This window comes from Neltuma alba, unplaced genomic scaffold, assembly GCF_004799145.2.
Source record: "Neltuma alba isolate B1F8T4 unplaced genomic scaffold, ASM479914v2 tig00011396_pilon, whole genome shotgun sequence".
NCBI lineage: Eukaryota > Viridiplantae > Streptophyta > Magnoliopsida > Fabales > Fabaceae > Neltuma > Neltuma alba.
Genome location: NW_021636085.1, coordinates 788,627 through 809,265, shown reverse-complemented (window position 1 = coordinate 809,265; position 20,639 = coordinate 788,627). Strand labels below are relative to the sequence as shown.

At 34.5% G+C, this 20,639-nt stretch overlaps 1 protein-coding gene across 1 annotated transcript; it reads right to left on the bottom strand.

Moving 5' to 3' along the window:
- Positions 1–14,799: 14,799 nt before the first annotated feature.
- Positions 14,800–17,841, bottom strand: LOC114712740 (probable disease resistance protein At4g27220). The gene has a single exon (XM_028897284.1). The coding sequence runs from the start codon at positions 17,839–17,841 to the stop codon at positions 14,800–14,802; it is 3,042 nt and encodes a 1,013-aa protein (XP_028753117.1).
- Between the last annotated feature and the right edge of the window lie 2,798 nt (positions 17,842–20,639).

Here is a 20,639-nt window from a genome sequence, read left to right as displayed (position 1 = left end):
TTCGAACAAAGAAGAAGAAGAAAGGACCCAAAAAACAGAGAAGCAGAGGAAACAGAGCGTTGAAGATGAAGAACAAGAAAGAAAGGATCAAAAGGAACGATCCAAACACAAACAAGAAGATAGTAGGAGAAGAACAACAGAAACTAGTGGGGCTGATGATGATGATCGACCACACAAATTGGTGAGAGGAATCCAAACTGCAGAAACTGCGGCGATTTGGTGAACAGAGAGAGGCTATTTGCTCAAAATGAATTAATCTGTGACTCAAATACTTGTGTGGAAGTGGGTGGATGTGAGCACTATTGAAGACTGACAGCACAAATTGATTCTTATTCCAAATCAAAAGGAGAGTGAATGCTCTAAGTGGATGATTAAAAAGTGACTTGGGAACAAAAAACAATGCTTTCTTTTTGACTGCCGGAGCCAGCATTATTAGATTCTTCCTCCTTAGCTTTTTTCAGCACTTTCTGATAGGGCTTTGCAAAAGAAGGCCCTGACTAAATATCTTATTTATCCAAAATTCGAAACTGAATAAATCAATAGCTAATCGTTTATATATTTACTACTGTTAGGTCGTGTTTAGACGGTAATTCTTATACAATTTGATTGGATACACATATTGTATAAGAATTACATAAGAGAATTAAAGAATATAAAGATAATATTTTAAAATACATAAGAGAATAAAATTATTTTATTTTAAATTATTAAAAATTAATTAAAACTCCAAGAGAAACGATAAAAATAAACATATATGTACGGATAGGGGTACATGCAAAAGAAGGCCATGAAAAAGATGGAACAAGATGTTAGAGCTCTGCGCTCATATGAAGCCGGAGATCCCATGTTCTTCAAGATGTACGCCAATATCTAAGCATCACTTATCTACATCTTACACATACGGTTATATAAACATATGAGAATAGTTTTATTTTTTTAAAAATTTTTTTCCTGATTATACATGTTTGCCAAATAAATACTTAATTACTTATTCAATCTGACAAGAGAAGACACTTTTTTAAGGGTCCGTTTGATAGGAAAAATCCGTTGGAATGGACAAGAATGAAAAAGAAGAAACTGAAAAATTTCCTGTCAAAAGCCTGTTTGGTAAGTACCAAAATGAAAAGTGAATTGATGAAAAATTTTATAGTTGATTGGATGAAATGGATTGGAAGATTGTGTCATTCTAACCTGTCACCCTTAACAAAAGAATATAATATTATTAAAATACCTTTTAAACCTTATAGAATAATGATATTATCAAAAAGATTTGAAGATTAAAAAATGAATAAAAATGTGTTATAAATTAAATAAATATGAATAATCAATATGAACCTTAGAAAAGGAGTAATGTTATCCATATCGTTAAAAATATTAACAATTAATGTTAGCTTAATGTTAGTTTTTCAATGGTGACAGCGGATTAGCTCTTTTTTAATATTTATTGAGTGATATTGATAGTAAAAAATTTCCAGATACCAATAATTCCTACGCAAGCAACTTTTAAGACAAAATTAAATCTTAATCCAAGTAATTATGTATTTAAACTTATTTTCAAGATGAATTAGGCATCGCAAACTTAAAGGTGGCACAATGTTACCATTCCACAAAACATTTGTCAATTTAACAATTAATTGGATAGAAATTGTTAGGCGCCGCTAAGTTTTTTGTTCTTTCTTTGGGATTCTTTTCGGCATGCAACCAACCATTGACAATAATGTAGAGGGCCTCAGTTACCACTCCAAAATTTGACTTCATTTTTATCATTCGGAAACCTTCCTCAAGTTCTTCTAGCAAGAAAAATTTCTTCAATTAAAGTATATATTCAGTTCACGCTTTATAGAACCACTTCCTCTGTTAAAGAGTAACATAGTTGATTATTCCAATTAGTGTTAGTGTATTCTTCTAAAAAAATATTGTTTATAATGTTTTTCTTAATGTGTATGAGTCGGGCCATGATTCTAATCTAATTCTTTTCCTACGAACATTCTGGAGGCTTGTTAGACTTTTAACTGAACAAGTACTGTTTGGGTTTTATAACTTCCATTTTGAACACCTCCTAGTATACTAATGATATTGCAATAATATTCTGCTTTTCTCAAACTAAGGGGGTGTTTGGATGAGGCAAAACCATAGTTTGGAGAATAGCTTCTGGAGAATAGATTCTGAAGAGAATAGATTTTGAAAGAATATATTTTCTGAAAAAGTAATTCTGATAAAGTGAGAGTGTTTGGATAATTGTTGTCAGAAGTGCTTTTTGATATGTGGAAATTACTAAAAAGGACATAAGTTTAAATGATAATTACATGTAAGATATATTTCATAATATATGTTTATTTGAAGTAATAAATTTGTTAATAATATATATTTTGGCAACATAATAAATAAGACATAAATAATATAATTAATAAAAAATTAATGTGTATATATATTAATAAAATAATTAAATATGTTTTTAGGAAAATGATTTACTTTGCCAAAAAAATATTATTATTTCTTAAAAATTTTAAAGATGAAATCCCTTTTTTTTTTTTACAAAATTAAATAACCACACAAAAAAATTTCATATTTATTGTCTTAATAATAGAGGTTGCAACGAAATATATTTGTCCAAGTAGTTTTTTTTAACAACACATTACATTATCTGAAAAGAAAAAAAAATAAAAAGGACATGATTATTCTTGTATATAGTGAATAATTTGATCTTTTATGGAGTCACGAAGCCGAGCCACGTGAGATCAAGATTCTATTGATGAAGGTATTAAGACCTTGTCTACATATTAACTCTCTAATTAGGTTTTACATTAATGACCGGAACAATAATCTTACATTTAAGACCAATAATAACTCTCTAATTAGGTCCTACATTAAAGACCAAAATAATAAATTTATTAATTTTTTTTGCCAACATAATAAACAATTTATAAAAATATATATTAATTACTATATCCAGTTCTAAATATAAGAGTTAGTTGACTAATTTGAGTAGATTAACAAAATAAGTTAAGTTAGTTATTTGTAATAAACAGGTGTTGCATTTCCTACAATATCCCTATTAATCAAGTTTATTGGTTATAACTTAAAAAACGATAGACAAATATGAGAAATAAAGTAAATTGAGGTTTTATATTTAGGACCAAATAAAAATCAAATGAGGTCTTATGTTAAAAACAGGATGTGGTAATTGTTAATATGTGTATATATAATTATAAAATATAAGATTATATTTTTAGAAAACTAAATAATTGTTTTCAACTAAAAAAAAAATTACCGTAGGGGGTGGGGGGAGAACCACTCAAAAAGCAAAATTTTTTTGCTTATTACAAAACCTTGGTTTTGATAGGCAAACCATGATTTTATCATACAACTATGGTTTTGAAAAATTGATAGGTGTTTGGGTAATTTTTTCTCAAACCATGGTTTGGGCAATCACCCAAACACCCCCTAAGTATAGTCCCATCAAAAGTAACTCTTCAGAGGTCAGAAATCTTTAAGCATGCTTATAATTTCAAGCAAGTCATAACAGTTTACCAACTTGCAATTTTTCAATAATATATAGTCGAGTAGCATAGAAAGATGGGATGGTTTTGTATGGACTCAGAAGCACATATAGGTAACGACCCAACCAATAAGCACAAAACATTGTAGATTTTTTTTTAATAGATTTTAGGAAATATAAATGTCAATCTCCAACAGTCAAAGCTTCTGTTGAAGATGAACTCCTAGCAACAATGTGGTTTTCTTCAGGTTGGATAGACAGGAAGACTACTTAACATCTATATTTTGTAGCTGCTGCTTTGCTTTTATATTTTCTTCCACCATGTGAGACCTTTCTTTCTTCACTTCCTCAAACTCCTTTATGAATCCCATTGTGTCAGAAACACTCTTCTTTTGTTCTTTCAGAGATAACAGTTCCATCCCACACTTTTGAATTTCTTTTTCCTTGCTATACAGTTCAGCCTGAAACTTTGAGATCTTCTTCAACTCTGTTTCCTTTAGCTAAGCCTCGGCCAAAAAACTCTCTTTATTGTGAATTTCAGACAGAAGAGCAGTTGCTGCTTCCTTTCTCTTTGAATGTTCTTCAATGACAAGCTTCTCTTTTTCTTCAAGTTTGTTGAATGTGTCAATGGTGGCATAGGCTTGCTTGGAGGAAGATAGAACAGTTTGGATTTCTTGTTGTAGAGAATGAAATGTGGCTTCAAGGCCATGAGAGGGAGCTCCATCTTCAAAACAATGAGAGGACAAGATTTTGAGAGCATTCTCAAGGCGAAGTTTGCCTTCTTCAGAGCAAGCTATTTCACTTAGACTCATCTTCAATGAGGTTCTCAAGTCAGTGAGAGCTTTACTCAGCTCATTATCATTTTCAAATGCTGCAATTTTGGATCCACAAGGCATGTCAACTTCTAATTCTGCACCTTCCTCCATTATTTGGAATAATCTCATCAGATCATCTTCTGCAAATTGATGACAATTTCCCCTGTCAAACTTAATTTGATTCTTAATGGAGGTCTCTGGTTGATCCATGATTTTATCCTGTTGAAGTAAATCAAATGAAGCAACCATAATTGTAACCAATAGAATATAATAAAATAAAATGCCCCAGAACACATTTATGTCTAAACAATAAAAGCACAATTAATAATTGTTTACCTTCTTAATCAAGTGGATACTGAAAATAATAGTTCATACAAGTTAGTTTATTTATGTATTAAATTGTAATGAAGTTAGTTTATTTATGTATTAAATTGTAATGAAGTTAATGTACAGTATATTTAAAGTACGGACCATTTGCTTCATTAAAACGGGAATTACCAGTTGACTATCAAATTGTTCTATTCTACCATTGGCATATACCAGCTTTAAAGAATAAATTCCATCCCGAAATTGATGCAATAACATGAAGGCTTACATGTGCACACTGATCAGTAATAGCAGAGCTCCTTGATTCCATTTCCACGTGAGGAGCTGAAGTTTTTTCTTGAGGCTTTTTTTGGAGAACATTTTGAAGAGATCAAAGAGAATAGAGATAGAAAGGTCAATCTGAAAGAAAATAAATAACGCATCAATAATGCAAATATATTGAAAACCAAATATTTACCAGTTGTGGGTTCGTTCCGGAAATAGAATTTTCTGGAATCATCATTGCCATTCTATTTGATGTTTCTTTGGAAGGGTATTCATTGGAGCTTTTACTTTCTCCAAGTGCTTGTTGATCACCCATTGATTCCTTTTCGAATAACTCCTAAGCAAAGTAGATAACTCAACCCATATCAGGAAGGACTATATTCTTACTATTTATTTTCTAAAGGAATAGCAGATGTCGTTTGTGACGTATTACTTCTTATGAATTCATGATTTAATATGCTTTTCTAGTTTCCTCTTATTTTGATACCTTCTTGAATACTTGGCTCTGTTTGTTTCTTAAATTTGTTTTTAACTAGATTACCCATAGCGTCAACTTTGATAACTATACAAGTGCAAAAGCATTTGTTGAGAAAAGACTCTTACCCTATCAGACTTTGATGGTGGAGTTGCTGCTCTATTTGAAGTAGGAATTTGTTCTTCAACAATTTCATTTGTTGATAACTTAGTATTCTGTACAGTTCACAAAATATGAATAAGTAGCTAAAGAAGTTCAATTAACCAATAAGAAAGCCTTCTATTAATTGAGGAAAAAACTCAATGAAAATACTACAAAATTATTACTATTATAAGACATCTCCATTTCTACATTGCTGCATATATAACTGAAAAGAAAGACTGAGTATATCTATATATATAAAACGGCGAAAGTATTCATTGAGAATAACCCTTACCACATCTGAGTTAGATGACAGAGTTGTAGAGAGCTTTTCTTCAACAATTTCATTTCCTGATGCGTTGGCACTCTACATAACCCATAAATTATGAATATATCAGTTTCTAAAATGGTTAAAGTAATTAAGAAGCATATCATATGTTAATTAAAAGAGAAATTGTTTGTTGGTCTATGGCTCACTATTGTCATAGAAAAGCATAATGTACACACCTGTATAAAATTTGACGAATTTGCGGTGCTTTTTTTAGCAATCTCCTTTGATAATTCCTTACTCTAAACATTAAAAAAAAAGAGAAGGTATAATAAAAAGAAGATAAACTGAGCTTTGATGTTATTAATAACTGTAATATATTAAATCTAAACACAACATAAAAAAAATATCTTGATTTATTTGGAATAAATGGATAAGACAATGAGGTAAGAGAGACTTCATTAGTTTCTTAAGTATGCTTAATCAAAGGGAAGTATAAACACGTACGTTTTCAAAATTTGGAGAACCATTGCTCTGTTGGGGCATTGCTGAGTTATTTCCAACATATTGTGGTTCCTCTTCTTCAATCTGAAAAATAATAGAATATATATATATATATATATATATATATTAACATAAAAATAGTAATCTTAGCCGACAAAATAAGAAAGTTAGGGGAAGTATTGAATTTCTACCAAAATTAGTAGAAGTCTGGTGCTAACCTCGCAAGCCCATTCCTGAATAATACCGTATGTGTAGTTGAAGGTCTTTTCTTGGGGAAAAGAATAATCGAGATAATCAAATACTGCACAACCAAAACCACAATTTCGTTATCATTACTATGAGAAGAAATCATATGTAGCAGTTAATGATTTCGATTAACTACGTATATGTGAATACTTACTCTCAGAGGAGCTGACATTAGGTGAAGGGATATTGTTACAATCTTGCACAATACGGATTTTCACAGTTTGGAAATCAATTCCATGATAGATAGTGTGAAGACTTGGTAGTTTTACCAGTCTTATTGCAAGTAAATTTGGAAGCACATCCTTGATGACCAACTCTTGCGGCGCGCCCTGCTTCCATTCAAATACTTGAGCAAGCTCAGGAGCATCTTCTATCTCCAACGTCAAGAGACATGGAAGTTTAGCACATGTAGAGACAGAGAATAAGCATTTCAACTTCTTGCAGTGCTTTACTCGAATATGGCATAGCTTTGGGAAACATGGTTGATGCAGATCCAAAGGATTTTGTTGATTCTCTTCATCATCCTCAATTATGCTCACCAACTCTTCACAGTCTGATATGAATAGCCTTCTCAGTTCTGGTATGCTTCTCGTGGTACAAGCAGACACTATGAACTTCAACTGTTTGCATTTTTCAAATTCTAGAACAGAAAGGTTTTGAAAGCTCAGAGATTTTAGGTCCCACATATATATCCTTTAAATCAGCCAACTCTTGCAAGTTCGAAAGTGCCTTACCTTTCTCCTTGAAAGATAATGCCTGTAAGCATACAATTGAGATATGTTAGTCTTAAAGAGTCTCTTTAGGTGATTGATTATAAACTAGCAAACGGCAGAGAGGTTTACCTTTCTGCTTGAGAGATCTTCTTGTCTTTTGTGTCCACCAACCAAGAAATCTATAAAAGTTTGAGGAAGCTTGTTATATGGTATATGGTAATTCTATTAGGGTAAATAATACACGAGGGGACCTTTATGTAATTAGCTATCAGGTCAGCGAATATTCATGCTATCAGGTTAGTTACAGGAGAGAGAGTGTATGGCTGCTGACGTGGCTTGAGTGAGGAGGCTACTTAGTATGTACCTGAGGTCATTTCTGTTTTCATGAATGAATCTGTTCTGTTTTTCCTCTCAATAGTAACAAATAGGTATCAGAGCCACCTCCGGTGCAATGCCGGAGACACGATCATCGGAACGCTTCAGCGACTTGGAGCAACGACTTGATCTGCAACAGGGAACCATCGACTCCATTCACTCACGATTGGAGCAGCATTCTCTGGACATCACTGAACTCAAAACCACCAATGCTCGCCTCGAAGGTTATCTCAAAGATATCTCTGCTAAGCTGTCCGATGCCGGGAAACGTCCTGCCTCCACCAACGGCGAAGGTGCCTCTCGTGCTGTCACACCACCTCGTGTTCCTCCTTTCGGCACCTTCAGTGAGATTCTTACACCGCCTCCTCCTCCGTATGTGGTGCCGACGAGACAAACCAGAATCGAGTTTCCCAAATTTGACGGAGAGGACTTTAGAGGCTGGGCTTACCGGTGTAGGCAATTTTTCGAGGTGGACGGCACACCTCAAGATCAACGCATTCGCTTGTTGTCGATTCATTTGGAGGGTCACGCATTACGTTGGCACCAAACATTCATGAAACACCGGTCCTGTTCTGAGGTTGGGTGGAATGAGTATTTCCGTAGCATGGAAGCGAAATTTTCTAATGTGCACGAGGAAAATCCATTGATAACTCTCAAGCGGCTTCAGCAAGGGGACGGACTGGTTCAGGAGTACGAGAAGAAATTCGATGAACTTCTTTCAGAGGTTGATATTCCCGAAAGTGTCGCTGTTAATTTGTTCATTGGTGGGTTGCGAGATGACATCCAGAAGCTGGTTTCAAACTTTACGCCTTCTTCTCTGGCGAGTGCTGCGTGTTCGGCGAGGATGCAAGAAGCGGTCGTTCAGGCGTTGCATGACCACGGTCCTCTTCGAAAGACATCTTGGGCTGGCAATTATCCGAAGAGCTCTGGCAATGTGGGCTTGAAGTCCGGCCCATTTCCTGACAGTTCCACTGGACCCGACAAATCCAAAACGCCATCGTCGCCTGCGTCTAAATCTTCGGCCGTCACTCCCCCTTCTTCGTCCTCGGTAGCGTCCAAGCCCACCAGGCATCTTACTAAGAAGGAGATGGATGATCGCCGGAGGAGAGGCCTATGTTACTGGTGTGCCGAAAAATACACTCCTTCTCATCGCTGCAAAGAGACACACGTCTTCTCTCTACTGATTGAGGATGCTGATGAACAGTTTGAAGACGCTCTGGATGAAGTGGCCCCTGATTCCTATGGCACGCTTAACGCCATTGAAGGCAGAGAGGACGTGGCTACCCTGAAATTGGTTGGGCACATCAAGAAGCAGCGAATCATCATCTTAATTGACACGGGCAGCTCACATAATGTGATTAACTCCGCCATGGCTAAGAGGCTTAACTTGAGGATTCATGAACGACCGGAGGTCACATTAACTGTAGCTGACTCTCGCAAGGTGAGTGTTACTAAGCACTGTCCCGATTTGTCATGGGATATGGGGGGATACACCTTCTGTGATAATTTCTTGGTTATGAAGATAGGAGGGTATGATGCGATACTGGGTACCCAGTGGTTGAGAAAATTGGGGCGTTTCTCTATGGATGTGGAATTAAAGCTGTTCGAATTTAAATGGGAAGGTCAGACTGTAGAATTACGAGGCCTGGGTTGCAAGAATCCTATGCCAGCTAATGAATTGAGTGCTTCCAAGGAATTAGTAGTGGCTCCGCATATCTTCCTCATTCACATTCCCTCTCAGCTACAGCTGAAATTGAGTTTCAATTCAGATTTAACACCAACACAGCGCTCCGACCTACAACACTTGTTAGATAAATATACTCCAGTCTTTGATGAGCCTAAGGAGTTACCTCCACCTCGTAGGTTTGATCATGCCATTCCCCTTAAAGAGGATAAACCTATTAGCTGCAAACCGTATAGATATGGGCCTCTTCAGAAAGCTGAGATTGAACACCAGGTACAACAGATGCTGAGTAATGGTGTCATTAGAGAAAGCAGTAGCTCTTTTGCTGCTCCTGTTGTTCTAGTGCAAAAGAAAGATGGAACATGGAGATTCTGTGTTGACTACCGGAGGCTCAATGATGCTACTGTTAAAAATAAGTTTCCTATCCCAGTTATAGAAGAGCTGCTTGATGAACTGGCAGGTGCTACCTATTTTTCTAAACTGGACCTAAGGGCTGGATACCATCAGATTAGGATGAGGGTGGAAGACATTGCCAAAACTGCATTTCGCACTCATGAGGGGTTATATGAATTCATGGTCATGCCCTTTGGGCTAACGAATGCCCCGGCCACTTTCCAAGGATTGATGAATTCTGTGTTTAAAGCTTATCTACAGAAATTTATCCTAGTCTTTTTTGATGACATTTTAGTCTACAGCAAGGATTGGCAATCTCACTTGCAGCATTTAGAAACGACCTTGGTCACCCTACAGCAGCAGAAATTATTTGCCAAGGCTTCAAAATGCACCTTTGCAGCTAGGCAAATTGATTATTTGGGACACATAATATCAGAACAAGGAGTTCAAGCAGATCCTCGGAAGCTAGAAGCCATTTCCTCTTGGCCAATACCTAGCTCCTTGAAAGAGTTAAGAGGGTTCTTGGGTCTCACAGGGTATTATCGCAGATTTGTGCAGCAATATGGTACACTAGCTAAACCCCTGACCGATCTCTTAAGGAAAGACCAGGCTTTCTTGTGGACAAAGGAAGCAGAATCTGCTTTTCAAGCACTCAAGCAGGCCATGATTTCTCCCCCGGTGCTTGCTCTCCCCAATTTTGATGACACTTTTGTTATTGAAACCGATGCATCTGGTTTTGGTATAGGTGCTGTCTTGTCTCAAAGAGGGCATCCAGTAGCATTTGTAAGTAAGGCCCTTGCTCCCAAGAGGAAGCCATTATCTGCTTACGAGAGAGAACTATTAGCCATTGTGTTTGCTGTCAAACAATGGCGTTCTTACCTATGGGGTCGGAAGTTTGTCATAAAGACAGATCATTTGCCTTTAAAACATTTACTGGAGCAAAGCGATCTGAATCAGATTCAGTTTAAGTGGTTGCACAAAATGTGGGGCTTGGATTTTGACATTGTATACCGCAAAGGCAGTGAAAATGCTGCTGCTGATGCATTATCCGGGCGTTCAGAAGGAACTATTGCTGCTATTTCTGCACCAGTGTCACCTCTTTATGACAGGGTACGTGACTCATGGCTGGTTGATGATGAATTGCGGATATTGATCAAGGAGATTGAGTCCAACCCCTTATCCCATCCTAAATTCACATGGCAGCATGGTCTCTTAAAAAGGAAGGGGAAATTGGTGGTAGGGGCTGATTGTAACCTACGGCGTGAATTGCTCTCTTATTTTCATGGTGATGGAATTGGAGGCCACTCAGGAATGCAACCTACTTTCAGGCGCCTCTCTTCTATTTTTTACTGGAAGGGGATGGAAAAGGATGTGCGCAACTACGTTCGAGAGTGCCATACTTGTCAACGATTTAAACCAGAACTGGTAGCTTCTCCAGGTCTTTTACAGCCCCTCCCAATACCTGAACATGTTTGGTCTGAATTGTCTATGGATTTTATTAGTGGCTTGCCTAAGTCTTATGCTAAGACAACTATTTTAGTAGTTGTGGATAGGTTGTCTAAAGCCGCCCATTTTATGGCTTTGAAACATCCGTATACAGCTGTGGAAGTGGCCCAAGTCTTTATGGATAATGTGGTGAAATTGCATGGGTTTCCTAAATCGATTGTTTCTGATCGTGACCCTATTTTTTGTGGGAAATTCTGGAAATCATTATTTCGCTTATATGGTGTGAATTTGAACTATTCTTCTGCCTATCACCCTCAATCGGATGGTCAAACTGAGGTTCTAAACCGTTGTTTGGAGTGTTATCTCCGCTGTATGACTGGTGACTTTCCGAAACAGTGGGTTAAGTGGCTGCCCTTAGCAGAATTATGGTATAACACAACTTATCATTCAGCTATTGGGATGACCCCTTTTGAAGCTGTCTATGGCATGGCTCCTCCTACCCATCTACCTTATATTTCTGGTGATTCTCCTAATGATGTTGTGGACCGAACTTGCATGGCTAGGGAGTTAGTTCTGCAATTACTTAAACAGCACCTACTAAAGGCTCAACACCGGATGGTTAATCAGGCCAACAAGCACAGATCTGAACGACATTTTGAGGTAGGAGATAGGGTATATCTAAAGCTTCACCCTTTCCGCAAGAATCTGCTTAATAATTCTTCGCTGCACAAGCTGGCAGCTCGTTATTTTGGACCTTTTCAGATTACTAAGAAGGTGGGCAGTGTTGCTTATGAATTGAAGTTGCCGGCAGATACTAGGATACACCCTGTATTCCATGTCTCTTTATTGAAAAAGCATACTGGTACTACTGATCATGCGTCTCCAACCTTACCCCCCGTTGATGCCCAAGGGCAATTTTCGCTTGAACCAGAAGAGATACTAGGGAGGAAGATTGTGAAACGACATAACATGCCTGTCACTCAGGTTCTAATCCGCTGGAAATTTACTCAACCAGAAGATGCAACATGGGAGGACCTCACAACCATCAAGCAGCAGTTCCCTCATTTTGCTACTACGGCTCCTCAAGCCACATCCATCCTTGTGGACAAGGATGTTTTTTAGGGGGGGAAGTATATTGTTATATGGTATATGGTAATTCTATTAGGGTAAATAATACACGAGGGGACCTTTATGTAATTAGCTATCAGGTCAGCGAATATTCATGCTATCAGGTTAGTTACAGGAGAGAGAGTGTATGGCTGCTGACGTGGCTTGAGTGAGGAGGCTACTTAGTATGTACCTGAGGTCATTTCTGTTTTCATGAATGAATCTGTTCTGTTTTTCCTCTCAATAGTAACAAAGCTGTAGACATCCTTCAATACTAATATATTCTAGATTTAATACCTCCCCGTAATAATTTTCTGTGGAAATACTAACCATATTTGGTAAATCTACAAGGTATATTGTTTTCAAGGCTGGGAGATTAAGTTTACTCTGAACATTATGATTCTGATCAGCATGACATTCTGGAAATACATATTTCATCTTTTCTGCCTTCCCGATGCTCACATATCCCAACTCCTTAAAGTCTTCTGAATAAAAAGCTGGGAATAAAAATTCCAAATTGTTACAGCTCCAAATATAGACTTGTTGTAAGTTAGGAAAGATAGAGTGCACATTCATATGATCTTGACCATTAGGCCCCTCGTCTGTTATAATATGTTCCAGTGCATCACACTCCTTGACATACAATGTTTCCAAGAACTTCAGTGATGAGGCAATGGATATGGTAAAGAGTGATGTTAACTTGGAAAATCCAGTTATCTCAATCCCTCTCAAACTGGATTGAGATAATGGTAGTGGAAAATATCCATAAGCTGTACTTGGCTCGTGCTTCGATTTGGATGCCTTGGTTAAATACAAACATGTTAATTCATTTTTTTCCTTTTTCCTAGTAAATACATATGAATTCTTCTTCAATAAACTAATAAAGAACATTTTAGTATGTTGTTATATTTAAAAAAAATAGAAAATACTTTTTCCGGTTCTTTACAGAACTCGTGAAACCAAGAAGAATTCAAGAGAAATTTTACTCAGCTTTTCTAACAACTTATAAGATATAAATATTTTGAATTTCTCCCCTAATTTTTCTCATATTGTAAACAAAAGAAATGTTCGCTTTTGATATAAATTGAGCTCAAACTAAAATTTCTATCTTTTGCTTTTCTATTATTTTCTATTTAAACAAGGAAAAATTGCAAATAATGGCCATAGAAAATATAAAATTGCAATTTGGATTCTTCAAATCCTAAAATTGTTGTCAAGAACTGGCTTTTAAATATAAATTAGCAAATATTGTATAAAAAACCAAATTGCCCTCCTATTACTTGGAATACTTAAATTGTTACTTGAAATACTTAACTTGTAATTTCTAAAATTGTACTTATTTTTTCGTAGTACAAATTTATTATTTGAAATACTTCACTTGTAATTTTAAATGCTATGCTTGTTATTCCCAATAGTTCACTTGTTATTTTCAATAGGAAGGCAACTTCGTCTTATACTCACGATCAGTATTTCACAATTCAAATTTAAGATGAGGTCCCTAGCAATAACTTTTTGAATTCAAAAATCCAAATTGCAATTTTATATTTTTCAAAATCTTTATTTGTGATTTTTTCTTTAAACAATTACCTAGAAGCCAAAGTTATATATTTTAATCTATACGACATCAACTTTTATAATAAAAATTATAAAGAATGTAAATTTCAGCATTCTAAATACTTCTGTAAATGAAAAAGTAAAATAACAAGGAAAAATTAAACAATATAAATGTTTTAAAGTGGAAGTCAGAGGTGAAAAAGTAACCTACTAACATAAGGCATACTTTTGAACAAGCCATCAAAATCAATAATATATGTGTCTATTCACACGCAAAAAGCTACCACAAGTAGAAATCTTCACACAAAAGAATAAATTTTCTCTACTTAAATATTCAAAAACTAAAAAAAATAGTAGGAAAGAGGTTTACCTTTTGCTTTGAGAGGTGATCTCTTTTTTGCACATCAATGGATAAATCTATAACATTATTTATGGGAAGTTGTGGGCAGTTTTTCAAACTTATATCTTGTAGAGATAATGCCTTCACAGAATACTTTTTGGTGCAAATACTCACCATATTTGGCACATCATGAAGGCTTAGTCTTTTGAGATCTAGGAGATTAAGTTCAATCTGAACATTATGCCTTTGATTGGAATGACATTTTCCAAACACATATTTCAACTTTTCAGCATTGAAGACTTCAACTTGCTTTAAGTTGGAAAAGATACAACAATCATTCATATGACTGTAAGCATGCCCCTCATCTATGACTATGTGCTCCAGTTCACCACATTTACTTATTGTTAATTCTTCTAACAATTTCAATGATGAGGCAATCGACAGGGTAAGAAGTGACTTCAACTCAGAAAATCCCTCTACACTCATCTTTCTTAAATTCTTGTACGAACATAATGAAGGTGTAAAAAGTCCACTAGCTTTACCGAGATGTTTCTCCTTTAATGCCTATGTTACATTAAAATATTTGTCAATATGTTATTACATTACAAAATCACAATCATAGTAACCAAAAAAAGTGAGACAAAGTACCTAAGTAAGGTTCAATTGATTGGCCCTGGAAAAAGATAGTTCATTGATGCTGAAGGCACTTGCTTTTGAAGATAAACGACACAGAGGGCCCCATGATTTTTGCACTTCAGAAGACTGTGGGAGATAATATTCTGGATATATGTTGATGAATTTGGATACGTTTGCAATTTCTATTTCTTGTAGTGAGGGGAGTATGGTTTCCTTTTCCATTTGACGCATACCTCCCTCCTCTAAACATTGCCGAAATATGAATTCTAGCTTATTACAACCACGGATTTTCACGCTTTCTAGCTCTTTGCAAGGAATTGGCAATATAAATTCCAATTCATGACATTCTTCAATGTTCAGAGACCTCAATTTCGAGAACATTGAGTGATGGGTCTTTTGATTACAATCATGATGATCGTCCACTTTTTGCTCTGCAGATCTCTTATCATCACTTATTAGGCATTTCATCTTTGAGCATCCGCTTATGTCCAACTTTTCCAGTTGCTTTAGACTTTGAGCTGTGGATAGACAGAAAAGATATGTTATCGAATAACCATTTAACTCTATAGATTTCAAACTACTTAGCTCTAGCTTGCCCTTCAATAGTGTGCCGTCTATTTCAGCACAACCACTTATGTATAGCTTCTCTAGTTGCTTGAGAAAGTCATTAGGAAAATCACCATGACATAATTCCCTCACACACATGTTAGAAAGTTGTACCTCAACTAAGTTTGAGAAGATGGTTGCATGAGATTGAATTCCACTTGTATTGATGAGGCATTGTATTGCAGGCCAAGATTTCAAAGAAAGCCTAATTAAGCCATTCATGCCTTCATCTTCTTGAGGATCAACTATGTCAGGAATAAGGTTTGTCCATCTTGTATCATTACATTCTGTTAACTCAAGAATCTCTGCTCTTGCTGCCAGGGATTTGATTGTGCTTTCGGACAAGATCCCTTTTAACTTGGTTGAATTGAAATATCTTTTTGTTGAAGCATCCAATTGAAAAGAACGCTGGTAAGAGTAGTTGCCTTCTACATGATATATTCTAAATTCTTGATGAAGATCTATAATTTTAGAAGGCTTTGGATTAATTTTAAGAGTGTCATGATTTGAAATATAATACAATACTTCAAGTTTCGAGCATCTCCCAATCACCTCAAATGGGATCTTTTCGATTGAACAATCTACCAAGCCTAGCAACCTCAGTTTCTCCTGTTGGCTAACTTCATTTGGCAATTCACTAATTGAACAATTTGTCAATTCAAGAGTTTGGAGTTTTTTGAGGTTTTGCAAAATAGATATATCACCCAACTCCCAATTTGTTAGGGACAGTGTTTGGATATTTTCAAGTGAATGAATTGATTTTGGCAGTGACAAGGCCAATGTTCTCCAAAACTTAACCTTAGAACACAAAAGCAAAACTCTAAGACCCTTCATACCTCCAAAGAATGCCTCAGGAACTCCCAAAGAATGACTTGCATTATTTACCCATACTAAAAGAACCTCAAGATTAATGCCCTCAAAAGAGTTGGAAAAGTCATCTATCATCCATGATGAATATTTTACATTCTCCTTCAATTTACTTTTAGAATCCATGATTACTTGAATCTTTTCATCTCCTATTTGATGGGCTATATCACGAATCACATCATGCATCTTTACAAATCTTTCTCTAGTAGTGAGCAATAAAGCAGAACGTACGAGTGTGGTTTTGATTGAAAGAACTTCACTTCTTGCTCTATAGTAGCTGCCAACATTTTCACTAAGCCCTGAACCTATAGCAATTCTGCTTAAAACCTCTACTGGTATTTCATAAGCTCTTGGGAATATAGAACATAGCAGGATGAGATCTTGCGCTCCTCTATCTAGACACTTGAAGCTTATTTTCAGAGAATTGTAAAACTTTTTCACTTCTTCATCAGTGTTCCCATGCCTTAAGGATGAATATTTTTCTATTACTGCAAAAGCATCCTCCCATTCATTTGGATCCCAATTTCTAAATGTTCGTGCAACTGCTACAATTACAACTGGTAAGTTTCCACACTCAATCACAACTTTTGATGCTAGCAACTTCAATTTATTAGGACAATCCTTCCCATTTTCGGTGGCATGATGTAGGAAAAGATTCACTGCGTCTTCCTCAGGCAAGAGCCCTAGTTTAACAGTCTTTTGGCAGCCCATTCTTCTACAAATTGTCTCATAACGTGTGGTTAGCAAGACACAACACCGGCCCTGGGTATGGATGCCATGGTGAATCCCTATGTTCTCAAGTTTGAGCTCTTCCCAGACATCATCAAGTATTATGAATACACTTCCAGCATTAGTGATTCTGATCCATATTTGTTCTGCGTGTGTTAAATCCTTGCCATCCTCCAACTTCAACTCCAATTTTTTTGCAATTTCATCTTGAATCTTCTTTTCGTCAACAGGATTAGGCACTTCAATGAAGACAACTTTATCAAATGCCTTTGAATTTTCAAGTTCCTTACCAATTGCTTTTGTCATTGTGGTTTTCCCTGATCCTCCCATTGCTTGCAATCCAATCCTATGTATATTGTCATTTTTCAGCTCCTCCCTAAGTTGTTCATAAACTAAGTTTCTACTTTTAAAATGCATAAACTCTTGTGAATAGAACTCCATGCCTGGAGGTCCAGCTGCATGTGCAACTTGTGAGAAGTTCTCAGCTTTCTCCATTATTGTTGGAATCTCTTGCATGATGCGCTCTAATTTCTTCGCCAGTGAATATTGCAAAAACCAATCATTACAGAAACCAAACCATTTCTTTGGTCTTGTTTCTTGCTGAATGAAGTTGTTGGCTTTTCGAACCCAATGCTTAACTAAAGGGTCAATTTGAGTTTCATTCCTTCTTTTGGCTTCTTTTATCTTCATGTCCACACTCTCCACTCCAGCTGACAATTCTCCTTTTCTCTCTTCAAATTCAGCTGCATAACTCTTGTAACAACACAAATATGGAAGTTCCTTTGTTACTTTGTCTACCAATATATCAGTACATTTTGTTGCAGCAGCACTACTGGCCGCAATCTCCGCCATCTATCATACATGATGAGATTACAATTACAAAAACAACAAGGTCATATCGTGATACCTCAGGCACAACTATACTATGATCCAATATTTAGCATAAAAAACAAATCATAGTAATCAAAATCTTAGTACTTTTATAGTGCACAAAATTTCGTAACCTCTATGTTTTAGATGAAACAATCCAATATAAATATGACAGGGAAGTTAGTTTGACAATCCATTGCACTCACAAAATGTTATGAGCCTCAAGCCTTAGAAGAAAAGTTTGATTTATAAATCTAAAGAGCTCTCTCTTCTAACAAGTTATTGTAGTCTTTTAGAATGTGCTCCATAACATTGCTGGGTTGATACGAAAAAATCTGAAGTCACTATAAATTAGAAAGAAAAAGGTGGTGAGAATTAAAAATATGTAAATATATGTATTTGTTTCTTTTGTCAGTTTATGTAGTAGGTTTAAATGGAAATATCTAATAATATGAACATTTTTTACCTTAATAAATAAGTTTATTATGTTAGCATAATATCATAACTTATTTCTAGAGACCACAAATCAAAAATTGGAAAACTCAATAACCATAAATCTTATTGGTTTCTCCATAAGCCACACCCACACCTATAGAATGCCGTTGCAAATAATTTGATTTCCGCATATGACTCTAAATTTTACAGTAAAATACTTCAACCTTTAATCTATTACATTTTGTCTTGCTGACATGATTTTCCATCATCTATTGTGATAACATACACTTAAATTTCAAAAGATACTTTTTAATTAAAGTTATATTAAAGTACTTTTGTTTACTAGTTTACATCATGATAGTAAATTCTTAATTTTGGCTAAAATATTTTTAAAGAATTTAAAAGTTTTCCCTTTTCCTTGATTTTTTATTTACTTTTGTAAATAGATATATTTATAATGTTTTTATCATGTTAGAAAAGAAGTTTAAGTAATTTAGTCAACGATTAATATCATCTTTAGTTGTAAAAATTTGATCTTGTTTTAGTTTTAATTTGGTCCTTAAAATTTGAAACAAGTGCTTTCGATTTTTAAAATTTAACTTTATTTTGATCTGCTTACAGATTTTTTGTTTATGGAACAGTTTTTTTTTTTGGTTCATGAAAGTATGAAATTTTAGAAACTAAAATTAAAATAAGATCAAATTTTAAAAACTAGAGATGATATTTACCCTTTACTTAATGTATACATGAAAAAACTTGATTGAAAATTTGATTAATTTTTGAAAAAAAATATATAACTGACTGAGTATGTTTATAAGTGTTTGTAACTAAAGCTTTGTTAAAAATTTTATATTTTAAATTTAAATTGTTTATATAATCTCCCAATCTTGCATCATTTATAATTATAATATATGATGAAAAAATATGTGTTTGAAATATTTGTTAGCCATTAATTTGAAAAAAAAAAACTCAATAAATAAGTTCCAATACATGTGATGAAAGATTAAAATTACAAAAGTTTATAATATAATCAAAATTAACTTTACAACATATTAGAAAGCTTGAAAATATATGTATTAAAGTTATTTTTTGTTGTATAAAAAATATTTATTTGAAAATATAATATAAATATTTAAATAATTTTTATGTTAAGCAGGTGTATTTTTGTCAAAACAAAATTTTAAGAGTCAAACTTTAAGAGAACTAACATTTAGTTGAACGAAAATGGCATATCAATTATATAAGAAAGATTTGTATAACATATGATTTAATTTCAAAGAATGTTCGCACAATTTTAAAATAAATGAAAGGTTTTTATAATTTAAGTAAAATAATTGTATCTCCCGTACTCTCATGGTCACAATGACGTGAAGGATGAGACGGAAGGGCGGGATGAACCATGGTTTAGTCACAAAATTAATGATAGAATATTTTGATGACAAGCATTTTAATAATGACATTGAGAAATAGAAATTGATAATTTTGAGCATTTCCATTCCCAAATACTTTATAATAGAATTAGTGATGGATTATTGATAGATTGTTTGACAGAATAATTATGTTGTTAATTCTAATCATGAAATTAGTAACAGAATAAAATTGGATCGCTAAATTATATTGTTAATTTATTGTTTTTTAAGTGATATTAAAGACGTTGATTTGGAAGCTCTTAATATCAATATTATGAAATTCTATGCTTACTTCTTGACTCTTGTCCAAGTATTCCAAACTCTATGATAGGAAGGACCTTCTGCTTGCTTCTTGGTTTGACCCTAATGTCAGAGAAAAATTAAGGGAATGATAACCTAAATTGTAAAGACATAAAAATTTAGATAAGAATAAGAAAAATTTCCTTATTGAAAATCTTATTAATGAGGAGGACCTGAATCAAAATATCAATATTACTGTTATGTGTGTTGCAAAGTCTTGATATTTTCTGTGTACAAAAATCTATCAAGTCCTTATCACTAGTAAAATTTTAATAGGAGACTTTTCTCTTGCTTTTTATAAAAGCAATCATGTTTTTAATAGCAAGAAATGTTTCTAATCCATGGTGACTGAAGAAAATTGGTGCAGAAGAGAGCTAATTAAAGATGTATAAATATTAATCGAAAAAGAAAGAAAATACATTTAGGAGGTTCTTTCCATTTTTAATTATCTAACGAAAAAATAAAACAATTTTGTCCCCAAAAAATACTATTGAAAACTTATTAGTGCTTTTTAAATGTAAAACAACTTCTACTTCTACTAACTTATTTTTTCTGTGCCTTTATTTTTAATATATATAAATACGCATTACGCATAACCCACTTTAGTTTATAATTTAACAAAGCTATCGTAGAAGT